Source organism: Atta colombica, unplaced genomic scaffold, assembly GCF_001594045.1.
Source record: "Atta colombica isolate Treedump-2 unplaced genomic scaffold, Acol1.0 scaffold281, whole genome shotgun sequence".
Classification (NCBI taxonomy): Eukaryota; Metazoa; Arthropoda; class Insecta; order Hymenoptera; family Formicidae; genus Atta; species Atta colombica.
In genome coordinates, this window is record NW_017259383.1 from 1337593 (window position 1) to 1350903 (window position 13311).

A 13311-nucleotide genomic window follows, 5' to 3' on the forward strand; every position below is an offset into this window, starting at 1 on the left:
ACAGATCATTGAACTTACCTACGCGCACAATCTTCTACAATCATAGGCGTAAGATTGATAACTGTCAAAAATTCTTTGAGATATCCCGTATCTCCTTTAAGAATACAGTGATGATAAATAAGATTAACCCAATCAACGTGATAATTATAAGCACGGATAACAATAAGAGCTTGAGAAAAGTTCAAGATGTGACACAATATTCTCTCTAATTCGTCGCTTTTCAAATTCAGTAGACATACTGCTTGCTGATTCTGTGGTACTGTGTTTAACAGTCCAATTTGAAGTGCAACAAGTTGGGCTTGGTGCGAACATTGACTAGCAAGATTTAGTTTCTTATCCTAGAAGTAAAATTATTAAATTATATGTTATTTTTTATGATAATACTAGTGAAATGTATATGCATTTCTCATTTCTTTTTTACCTGTAAATAATATTGAGTAGCATGAGTAAAGTTAATTACAGCTAATTGTAATTGTTTTAAGACATTATCATTTCGAGTAAACTTTATTTCTATAGGAATCCCAATTATGCCCTTCCCGCACTCTTTTAATATGTCAGATATTAATTTTGTGATTATTTCTTTCGACTCATTTTCCCACATGAGTGCGATTTCGTAATACAAGCGGAAATGAAGTGCCACTAAAGTAAACAGCTCTTTGTCTTCTGGGCATTGACGCTTCAAGAATTCCAGCAGTGCCATTTTTAGACCCGGAACCTGCACAATTGAAATGCAAATGTTTTTTAGTAGATTATAAAAAAAGTGCGTCTATTATATCGTACAAGCATGATACCTTATCCAAGCCTTGACCCAATAAAGACTCGAATTGATCGTTTTCTTTCAAGATTTGGAACACGTAATTCATTTCGGTAAATCGACCAACACCGGTTACAAGACGAACCTAACAATATAAAAAAAGATTTGACTCAATTATATAATTTTGGAGAGTAATTAATAAAATAAAATATTAATAAATACCAGTAACGCCCAGTATTTTAAGATTTGCAACATATTTGCGAGGCTCTGACATTTTCGTAATATTGAGGCTATTCCTTCCATGTTACAAGAAGCCGTGAAACAGTCGTGAGATCTTATCAATAATTCCACTATTGTTTTTAATCTTAAAACTGTAGCGCAATAAATAGAAATATATATATTATCATATCTCTTACAAATAATGTAATTGAAGTAAATCGTAAATTTTTTTACCATTTTTTTTTTCGTCGTGAGTACTAACATATTTTTCCAGCAATGATTGTGCTGTCTTTAACAATTTTAAACCTAATAATGAGATATCGTTGCAAAGCTCCATTATTAAATGAAAATGTGAATTCAAGGAATAGCCCCACATAAAAATCAAATCTTCTTGATCGTCTGTTGGAAGATATATATATTATTATTTTTTAATATTGAGATAATTATTCGACACAAAAGATACAGATTTTTCTCATAATTACCTTCTATAGCACGATTTATATGCATTGTAATATTTTCAGTCAAGAATGTTGCCACATTTGCTGTTTTAATTTTGTAAGACATTATTATGTCATTAGCAGTCTCAAATTTATTTTCAATATTACTTTCTACAATCTCCTGTAAGAATTTTATCGGATCTTTTAGCATTAACAGTGATTGATATGTCTTCCCTAGAAGTACAGCAAGTTTATAACACGATACAATTCTGAAACATGTCTCTTTTCCATATGCGAGGATTTCCGATAATTTTTCTAAAATTGAAATACACTCCATTTGGAAATAACGATTGCTAATTGTCGTATCATCTGTTTTGTTAGATTCGACAATCGACGAAATTGTATTCACTGTAAAAATGAAATGTATTAAATATAAAGAAATCGAAAAATATTTTTAGATGGATATAGAAATATTATCAATATTAAAAAAGTAGCAAGGCATACAGGATGACGATGATGAAAATTTTTGCAGACCGCGATTACGTAGAAATCCATATTTTTGTTGTTTGTACTGATTCTTTTCTTCTAAAAGACTCTTTTGCTGCGCAGTTAAGTCCGTTGGTGAAATTTCACCCTCTGCTAAACTTAAACACAACATCAATATTTGCAAATCCTATAAAAAATATAATGCTATTTAAATTCAGTAGTCTATCTATGAATTCCAAAATAAAAGAATATTATTTACTTTGTGATTATAATGAAAAATTACGCTTATTCGTAAGGCAATATCTAATTTTCCCAAATCAATTAATTTATTTATTAGAATATTTGCAGCACTTTTTTCATTTTCATCTATCAAAGAGCAAGTGACTTGTAATTTATCTAAACCAGATAGTAACTCTGTTTTTAATTTATTAAAAATATGATCATTATTGTCGAACTCTATATTTTCAGGTCCAGCTAAAATACACGATTTCCACATTGCCATTTCCAGAGTAGCAATAGTTTGTTGCTCGATTTCAGCATTTTTCATAGTCTCATAAGCCAATTTTAAAACTTCATATCTAAAAAACAATAATTGATTATAAAATAATTGATTATAAAATTAGTGTTATGTTATACGAAATATTATTTACCTTTCTTTATGCGATATAACTTTCTCGGCATGCTCGACAAAAAATTCAACGGCTATTTGAGGTGAAATTTTGTATTTATTAAAATCCTGAGCACATTGCATCCAGAAGGCAGAATTTACTTCACCATCCTTATTTATAGATTGTTTAAAAGTATTTCGAGCCTGAAAATAATATAGCAAAAGTAATATAATAAGATAGTTATACAGCGTGTTTGGTAAGTAACGATAAAACTACTCGCAAGAATAAAGTGAACTAAGTCGAAAAGTCCTCTTACAATGTCCTTTTGCAATGTTCGCAATAGGTCTCATTTAACAAGATATCAATTAGGTATTAAAAATCGAATATTGGTTTTTAATTTTTTACTCAAGTACTATAAACTTTGCAGAAAAACAGTAAGAGACAAAAATTGTTTATTTTCTTCTCATAGAGCTCTAAGAATTTTTTCAGAATTTTTTATCAACTTTTTAATATTGCATTTTCTTACTGGCAACTATTTTTACTATTATGAGAAAATGTGGTACCTACTAAAAAATTCCGAAAAAATTCTCAGAACTCTGATATAATAGAAAAATAAATAATTTTTGTCACTCGCTTTTTTTTCTGTAAAGTTGATAATACTTGAGTAAAAAGTTAGTGAAAAATACTAATATTCGGCTATTTTTAGTAATTAATATCCTTTAATTATCATTTATTTTTACTAATTAATATCCATTAACTATTACGAAAATTGTAAAATGGTAGAGGATTCTACCATTTTCGATTCAACTTTAGTCCGCTCTATCCCTATGCAAGAATTTTACCCATACTTATCAAACATCCCATATCTCTTTAAAATAATAATATAAGTAGCGTTTGATTTCTCGATAAATTTCGAAAAATATTACTTGTGCTAATATAATTTCGGATGAATTGAATTCGGTGTAGCATGTTAATTCTAAGGCAGTACTGTAATTTTCGATTGCTATTAAATCATTAATACATCTTTGAATCTCTGTATCAAAATTATATGTATTATTGATTGGAATAACAGCTCTGAAATTTAATTTCACATTGGTTTTCTCCAGAAGTTTCATTATATCCAACAAACGTTGAAAATCTGGTACAGCAACTATAATATGCAATAACAATTTTACAAGTTGTTGTAATTATATTTAATAAGATAGATTAATATAAAAAAATTGATATTTTACCTGGTAAATCTGTAGAAAAATTACATTTGATTAGCGTTTCGAGAAACTTTACTCGTAAAAACGTACTTTGAAAACCATAGCCGAGTGCCGTAACAATGCATTGGGTTGCAACAACTGCAACCCAATACAAGTTTTTTAAGTACGTAAAATGGACGCTATCCCAATCCACAATTTTCTAAAAAAAAAATAAAATAAAATAAAATCATTGAAGTTAGCTAATATATTGGGATAATTTTATTATAATTATGTACGTACATTAGTTTGAAGTGAGGAACATTGCGATTTAAATTCTATTAAATATTGTTGATTTTCCTTGAATTCACCATAATTGATTGCTTGCATTAGAAACTCAAAGAATGGATTCAAAATACTATCCTACGAGGCATTAGCATCAATTTTAATGAAGAATCTTTAGATATTACATTGTTAAGTTAATTAAACTTACAGGCATAAAAATTTTATAAGCTCGATTTATTGTCTTAATGTAACCATATTGAACCATTTTGTTTAGTAATTCTGATACTTTATCAGAAGGCCATATTTGTTTTTCTAGACATTCTGTGTAATCATAAAGTATATCCTCTCTTCCTGTCGATATTACCATCCAACAATAGCAATATGCTATTACAGAGGACGGCTATTAACATAAGATTTTTAAATCGTTTAAATGAAAGATCAATAAAATCTGATCTGTACTCAATTGGAATAAAATAATACCTCGTAACACGTAGCTAAGACAGTCAACAGAGGTCTTAAATTTGATCGAGACGCATTAATTAATGCTCTAGGTGGATCTTGACTTTGATGACAGTTTAATATAGTTAACCATAAGTTATTATCTGAAGAAGTCAAGGTGCAGTTGTTAGGAATATCTTTGGTACTAATTGTGTCTGTCTCAATTTCTGATGTGGCTGAAGTGGACTTTGGAGATTTCTAGAGAATAATATTATTTATATACAGAAATTAAAATTATTAAGAAACAACAGCAATCTTACATTTTCTTTCGTTCCAACTTTTTTATGCTGCCTTGATGATAATTGTCTTGGATCTTGAGGTCTCATCTTCTCGTTATATGATTCAGATTTGCTAAGTTTATCGTTGCTTAAACACGTTAACAGATGTTCCCGTATGTTCGCATTCTTGAACAATTTGGTGTTTTCTAGCACCTAGTATGTGATCGATTTGAGTTTTATTTTTACGCAAACACTTTATTTTAATCAGCATTGTTTCGTACCTGAGTTTTGGGATAAGAGAATATATCACAGACTGCAACGAATTCGAACCATAAGTCATGATCTACTAAATACTTCAACAATATCTCAGGTAACGCACAGTTGTGAACACGCGCAAAGCGTACGATGATGTCCCACGTTTTCAATGTTTCAACAAATTGCGCATTATCGAAAGTTTTATCCGCTAAATATTTTTGGAAGCTCTGTTCTAGATACAACATCACAGTCTTTAAATCAGTTTGATTCTTATACACCACATTTTCCAATAGATTCCCTATATAATAAACAATATCGATATGAATTTAACATCTGGTATGGATTCGAATGGTTTATTCAACCATTTTTGTATCAATATTATAATGGATTTAAAATTCATAGTATTAGTCCATAACATATTGGTGTAATATTAACACTTATACTGCAAGAATTACATTGATATAGTTATTTTTTTAGAATGTCATATAAGTTATATAAACTCAATTACCTATGGAAATGTTTAACTGCTCTTGTACATATTTCGCTACAGTTATATGTAATCGTAAATTATTCGAATCAATTTTCAGCAACTCAACGAACGCAATACAGCTGCATACAATATCAGATTTATCTAAATTTCTCAAAGCAAGAACATGTGCATACAAAGCCGCTTTGAATTTCCTAAAATATGTTTTAATTATTAACGATGACAAAATGAACATTATATCATAAGAATACGAACCTATGGGAAGATACATTTCCAAGTAATTTCACTTGAGCGTGTAAATGGTACATAGCCATATTCGGTCTACCTTCTTTCAGATAATAACCGTATGTTAGCGTTTCTTGATGTCCATATTTCTTAACAAGTTTTTCGTTTGTGAAAATAGGCATGGGCTCATTCTTGAAGCGCCACTTGAATGCAGATTTCGAATTCAAATTTCTATAGCCATCCAATAAATCATACATTGTAATATCATCTTTTTTATTTTGATCTTCGATGATATATTGCAGCTCAGGTGTATGCCTAAGTGTATATTGAAGAACTTCTTGAGAAATAACACGTGTGTCAATTTTTAAAACAGTCTTATTCGTAAATATATCTCTCATTAATGTGTTCTTTTCTAAAGAGTTTGCACACAACGCATTCCGTATTTGCCATGATTGCAAAAATATTAGTGCTAAGCTTACTAAATAATTTGTTTTCAGATAATCATTAAAATCGTCTGAGAGATAATCAATCGAGCCCACAATTCCGTGTATTAACGCATTTTCATAATTATTTCGAGCATTGCACATATCAGTTAAAACGTTGAAGAATTTTTTAAGTTTTAAAGTGTCTTCTTGAGTATGACAGTTTTGCGAGCAATCTATAAGACACAATTGATAATCAATGTTTTGCAAGAACTCTTTTTTATTAATGTTACTGGAAGCTAAGGATAATATTTTTGTACTGAGTTCTTCCAATGTAATACCACAGCCAAAGGAACGATTTAATATCAATTGCAAATCATTTTTTTCTTCTATTGTAAAAATGCCGTATCTAAAATTAAAAAATTGGATTTTTTTTTAAATTTATTAAACCAGCAAAGAAAGTATTGATTAATATTAAATATTATTATTATATAGCTATTATATGCATACCTGCATAAATGATTTTTAGCTAGATTTTTTACAAGATCACCAGCATTTGAAGAATCTATATAGTCAATCATATCAGGTGTAATATTTAAATTCATAAACAATGATTTCAAATAAGGATCAATTTTATCTGAGATTTGTGAATCATCTGGGTTATACTTTGTATCAATCCATATCTTTAATGCATTAATTTTATTATTAGACAATAAATAATCCCACAAAATATTACTTGACACATTTCCCAAAATTTCTGAATCATTCAAAGAAAAATATAATTCAGTTCGTAAAGCTTCTTCAATATTCTGTGGTAACTTCATTATGTCATCTAAACATATACAAGAACTTAATCCACTTTGAATTCTAAAATAAGAAGATAATATATCAATATATTTTTCCTTTCTACTACATTTTTTTATCTTCACAAACTTACTTGCATTTTTCTTCATATTGTTTAATTGACTTGATAATATTCCATGCTGCAATATGTTCATTCTTGAATCCATTAATATTTATCATATATTCACACAGATAGTCCCTTAAAAGAGAATCCTTGCTCTTTATAGAAACGACAAAAATATGTTCCATGGGATCTTTTTCCTATAAACAAAAATTATCGTCTATATAAATATATTATTTTTTTAGTCATCACTAAAATTAAGTTATCACTAAAACTTTATTAATTATAACCAATCTTGAAAAAATATATTAATATGTTTAACGCACCATATTTTTTAAAACATGTGAAGCTCTGTGAACTTGCTTTTTGTTTAATAATTCATCGACCCAATTATCTACTTCCTTGTTAAAATATATACATGCTTGTTCTACAGAACAATTTCTTCTATGTGCAAGACATTTGTGAGCTAGTTTTATGTGAGTTCCCTTGGCAGATGCTTCTCTCACAAGCTCTCTGTCTCCTAGTGTACGCCAGCCAGACCATATTGCAGCTGATTCTCCAGTTAGACACTCCACAGGAATACCACCAACTGTCGTTTTCTCAGACATTTTGCAGCAATGATTTTCGCATCAATTTATTAACGTACTGATATCTTAATACAATTATAAATCTTGTCTAGTATATATTGAAAGATGGTACTGAAAGAAATTAAGACGTTTTTACATTTTCATAATATACCCAGTTTCTATTGGAAAAAATTTTGTAGACTGTATTGTTAAATCATATTTGATTAATTTACGTCATATTATTATAGTTTACAAAATATACCAGTTTGTTTCGTTTTTATAATAAGTATACATTTTTAATAAGTTAAAATATTATAAAATTATGTAAATTTTTGTTACGTGAGAAAAATGTGCAATATAATAGATAGAAAGGTTAGGTAAAATAAAAACAAGTTGCAAAATCTGTAGTACAGTTATCGATACACCATTACATTCACACTCTCATACAATCACAATAATTGTTTATTTACACGAATTATATATTTTTATTTAGGATATTAATCATATTTCGATCACATTTTATTTTGTTGTTCATGGAAAGCATCATTGTCAATTCGGGCTTCTCTGACAGCAACAATTTAACCAACAATCGATAAAAATCATCAGCTGTCGGCTGACATCTGACTAGTTATCCCAGTTTTTACTATGTGATTCCTATTGGACAGAAGTAGAATATAGTAACATTAGTTATAATATTGTTAAATCTTTATGATATTGTTAATAAATATAATATTGTTATGAATCTGTATTTTAACTTAATGAATTAAAAAGATTTTTTAATAATTATATATACAGGGTTTCCTACTTGAACTTTGTCAATCATATATCTCAAAATCCATAAAAGAGAATGTTAAAAAGAGGTCGATTTTTGCCCACAAAGGTGTAAGAAAATAAATAGCGTTTTTTAAAGATTTCATCTTCCTGAATATGATAATGTTAATAAAAAATTCGAGATCGATAGGAAATACCTTGAAAATTGAACATTATATTTAAACAAATTTAAATATTCTTGTTTATTTTTCAAGATGTTCCTCAAATGCAACAAACTTTTTAATAATTTTAAGCTCACAGCACACGATGCTTGTTTTTCTGCTGGATTGTTAGCTGGATTATCTTGTTATCGTGTTGGCTATCAGTGCCAATATCGCAGCCAATACGGTCGCAAGATTCTAATCCAGCAGGAAAACAAGCATCGTGTTCCGCCGACTTTATTCAGGAGGTCAAAATAATACAAAAATCATGATTTTTCTTTTACATTTTTTTGGACAAAAATCTGCCCTTTTTTGGAGGATATATTAAAAAAAGGTCCGACTTTTGTCCAAAAGAATGTAAGTAAAAGAAATAGTATTATAGATTTTGACTTCTTGAATGATAAAATTATTAAAAAGGGTTTACTTCGGGAATACCTTGAAAAGCAAGAATATTGAAATTTGTTTAAATATATATCATGTTCATGCTCACTTTTCTAAAGGTGTTATCTATCGATCCCGAACTTTTTATTAACATTATTTTTATTAATATTATTATTTATACTAGTATTCATGAAATCAAAATCTATAAAAAACGCTATATTTCTTTTACTTACATTTTTGTGAGAAAAAATCAACCTCTTTTTAACATTCGCTTATACAAGAAAAACGTTTTATATAAAATATTTCGTAACTTATTAATTTTTTCTTAATTTCACTTTAATATTTTTAGGTGCAGTATATTAAATTAAAGAAATCATATTATGAAAAAAATTATTTTAATTATATAAAATTATATAATTTCATTTAAAAACATGGCAATGACCTTCATATGATAATGAAAAATTGATTTTTTTGGAAGTTAATTTTATCATTATTTTCTTGAGATTACGTTTTTTATCTAAAAGATTTTCTTCTAAAACTTACGAGATATTTGGCAAAGTAGATCATCTTTAGATACGTAAAATTAATATTATATCATTATTATTTTACTAAAATGCTCACGTTTGATTTATGAGTATTCTATCGTGAAGGAGTCATCATTTTTGATATTCTTTTACGTTTGTCGTAGCATTTTCAATATATTCATACTACTAACGTTCGAAGAAAACTCAAGTACGCTAGACTTGTTTTGAATACCTAATGAAAAATTGCATTAAAATACAATACTTTCTTGTAATTTATAGTTTCTGATAGTTATAGTTCTTTTATTAAGAGCACATATAAAAAAAAGTAAAGGCATTTTTAAACAAGCAATTTTGGAATATTGATTTATTTCTTCAAAATTTTTTGTCATTAGACATTGATTTCGCAATTTCTTACATTTCCAAATGTCGCTAGTGATAAATCTATCATTCTGCCAGCACTGATCTTTATAGGATGGCTGGACATAGCGATTACTAAGACTAGACTGCGAACCGACTTTGCCGGCAGTTGGTACCAACGTATCATGAAGCATCTCGTTCCAATTTGACTGCTCTGAAATATTAAATCTGCGAAAAATGCTCGACATATGTCCTGAATTTCATCCATTTTTTATTACAGTTTTATGCTCACGCGAAAATCACATAATTAACAGAATTAAAATATTTAATTATATGAATTAAAATCTAAATATACCTTCTCCACGAGTTGTTCTCCAATATAACATAATATGTACATGTTGAAGCAAAATGAAACAAAGAGCAGAAAATAAGTTGTTAGCCCTACTGTATCACTATCTTGCCAGTCCTATTGAAAATTTTAAATAAATAATTCAATCTATATAGGATTTAAAAAAGACATTGTTTTTTTTAAATATACATATATATTTAAACGCACCACTATACAATAATATTCGGGTAAACACATTGTAAATATAGAACTGGCGAATTCTAGTAAACATACTTCCTGTAGAATTCCTTCCACGGCGGCGGAAAATCTGTAACAGATCCATTGTTACTTACACATGAGAAATTGACTTTTATAAATCCATTCTCAGCATTGTCAAAATGATTTGTTGATTATATTATTCAAATATAACAAAGGAAAATTTTTTAACAAGAGTTCTGTTATTCTGCAATAATTCGTAAAAAATATTTTATAATATAATTTTTTAAAAATATTTGTGTAATAGTAAGAAAATTTAATTAATATATCAAATATAGAGTTTTGAATCAAATAACAATATATTAAAAACAATTATAGATAATTTATATACAAACGTTTCGACCTAAAAACACGTTTTCAATGTAATAAATTAATATTAATATTGATATGAAAATTTCGTTAGTCCGAATTACTTGCTAATTGCTAATCCAAAGATTAATGGCCTATATCAATAAGCCTCTTGTGTTAAACAGATTTTAAATATGTTCTTTATAATTTAGGAATTCTATGAAGGAGCATAATGATCGTGGTTATTCTGTCTGTGTGTGTGTGTTGAATATCAATCCCTGAGTCGTACATGCTACATCGAGAAAAACATAAACAAAGATTTAGTCAAGAAATGAATGAAAAGCGATCTATCTCGCATAAGGCATGAAGATCGGTCAATGTCCGAAAGAACGCATACGAAATATGATTTATATTATATCGAGTGAAGAACAGTTCAAGCCGGTTCAAATTGCATGACATTAAAGAAGAGATTATATAGCGCAATATATTTTTTTTTTATAAATTTTATAATATGACTGAAAACGAGAATCATCTTGATTTTCAAGTTTCTCAAGTTTCTTGATTTCCTGTTTCTCGCACTCATTTATTCATATATTATTTATTCATTTATTCATTTATTATATATTATTTAATTTTCCGTAACTTTATGTAATTTGAATGAGTAGTGAATATTGCGCTATATAAATTCTTCTAATTTTATGTGACTTGAACTGTCCTTCTTATTTTCTCGATATAAATCTCGATGTACTATGTGTTCCGATATAAACCAGTCTTCATGCAATATAAACCGCTTTTCATTCATTTCTTGACAGAGATATTTCAGAGATCTTTCTTCATGTTTTTTCGATACATAGCACTATCTACGGTTCAGGCGTCGATATAATATTGATGGAATGGATCTTGGTGTAACGCAACTTTACCAGGAGTGAGCATGATATTCACATGTTATAATATATACAATTGATCTCATAAGATCATTTTCAAACTGTTACAAAGAATTTGATGAAACGTATTATACACGTCGTTATTTAATATGATTTTTAGTAACGATTTACATAATGGATTAATTAAGGATTTTAAATAATGATGTTCAGCATTCAACACATTTCTAACTCTTTGCAAAACAGTTTGAAACGTCTTATGAGATTAATTATATACAGTGTTTGATAAATAATGATAAAATCCTCGCATAAGGATAGAGCGAACTAAACTGTGTCGAAAAGCCTTTTATGCAATTTTGCAATTTTCGCAATAGTTGACAAGATATCAATTATTAAAAACTGAATATTGGGTTTTAATAATTTTTTATTCAAATGCTATTAACTTTATAAAAAATCAGTAAGAAACAAAAATTGTTTATTTTCTTCTCATAGAGCTCTAAGAATTTTTTCAGAATTTTTTATCAACTTTTTAGTATTACATTTTCTTATTTTTACCAACATGAGAAAGTGTGGCATTAAAAAATTCTGAAAAAATTTTCAGAACTCTATGAGAAGAAAATGAACAATTTTTGTTATTTGCTGTTTATCTGTAAAATTAATAAAAAATTATTGAAAACCAATATTCGGCGATTTTTAGTCTAGTGAATTAATCTATCTTATCTTGTTGCGAAAATTATAAAATGATAAGACTTTTTGATTCAGTTTAGTTCGCTCTACCCCTATGCGAGAGTTTTATCGTACTTATCAAATATTCTATATATTATTATATAATATGTGAAGATCGTGCTCTCCTGCCAGAGTTACAGTTACATTACACTAAGATCCATTCCACTAATATCATATTCAATGACGGAATGACTATGTCCTGTGCATTACTTGCTCCTTCATCGAATTCCTAAATTATGAAGAACATATTTACAATTTACACAAAGGCTACAGTTGTTGGTATAGGCCATTAATCTTTGGATACAATGAATGATAAGTAATTCGGACGAAGTTTTCATTCGGTTTTAATATTAATTTATTAACATTGAAAATGGCCTCGTGTTTAGGTTGAAACATTTGCATATAAATTATATGTAATTGTTAATATATTGTTTATTGCCTTTGGCTCAAAGCTTTTTATTTGATATATTTGATTATTTGATATATTGATTTAATTTTGTGAGAGCTGTTTTCTTGATATAATTTTAACAAAATTTAATTTTTATTATTTATATAAAAATATGCTTAGAGTTGGATTTAGATAAAGAAGCGAATGGGCACAAAACAACTAACTTGTTTCAACATTGAGAAAAACTGTATTAAATATTAATAAATATTTATTTGAATAGAGTCAACTAAATGTTTATAGTAATCAAATATTTACTAAATAAAATGATTATTCAAATTAAATTAATGATTTTTATATTAAATAAATATATCTTTATATTTAATTAATATTATTTTAACAAATGATTTATTAAATTTAGAATATTTTTTGTCAGTGAACGAATTTAATATTAAAGTAAATTCGTTCACATTTGCATGCAAAGTCTAGATCTTTATTCAGCGAAAAGTATGTGTATAGGTATTCATTGAGGATATAACAACACATGCGCATCTATAAGCACACAACTGTACCGCTAACTAAAATACATTGGAGGTTCATTAAATGCACCTGTTGCATTTACCAGCCTTTTGTATGTTGCGCAAGT

At 28.0% G+C, this 13311-nt stretch overlaps 2 protein-coding genes across 2 annotated transcripts in view; both read right to left on the reverse strand.

Annotated features, from left to right (window-relative positions):
- The window catches only part of LOC108689911 (spatacsin), an 8048-nt gene extending 374 nt beyond the window's left edge, over positions 1–7674 (reverse strand). The window contains exons 1-21 of the mRNA XM_018196869.1: positions 7309–7674; positions 7016–7182; positions 6589–6945; positions 5687–6487; positions 5453–5625; positions 4971–5242; positions 4732–4902; positions 4454–4669; positions 4182–4373; positions 3992–4111; positions 3737–3911; positions 3431–3654; positions 2547–2707; positions 2156–2474; positions 1915–2083; positions 1426–1818; positions 1208–1360; positions 977–1125; positions 792–899; positions 422–715; positions 19–338 (exon numbers count right to left, since the gene is read on the reverse strand). Of these exons, the coding sequence (XP_018052358.1) occupies positions 19–338; positions 422–715; positions 792–899; positions 977–1125; positions 1208–1360; positions 1426–1818; positions 1915–2083; positions 2156–2474; positions 2547–2707; positions 3431–3654; positions 3737–3911; positions 3992–4111; positions 4182–4373; positions 4454–4669; positions 4732–4902; positions 4971–5242; positions 5453–5625; positions 5687–6487; positions 6589–6945; positions 7016–7182; positions 7309–7590 (5216 nt within the window). The 5' untranslated portion in view covers positions 7591–7674. The remainder of the gene's footprint in view (positions 1–18; positions 339–421; positions 716–791; positions 900–976; positions 1126–1207; positions 1361–1425; positions 1819–1914; positions 2084–2155; positions 2475–2546; positions 2708–3430; positions 3655–3736; positions 3912–3991; positions 4112–4181; positions 4374–4453; positions 4670–4731; positions 4903–4970; positions 5243–5452; positions 5626–5686; positions 6488–6588; positions 6946–7015; positions 7183–7308) is intronic.
- Positions 7675–9602: 1928 nt separating this feature from the next.
- The window catches only part of LOC108689888, a 23973-nt gene continuing 20264 nt past the window's right edge, over positions 9603–13311 (reverse strand). The window contains 3 exon segments of the mRNA XM_018196843.1: positions 9603–9656; positions 9840–9995; positions 10338–10437. Of these exon segments, the coding sequence (XP_018052332.1) occupies positions 9603–9656; positions 9840–9995; positions 10338–10437 (310 nt within the window).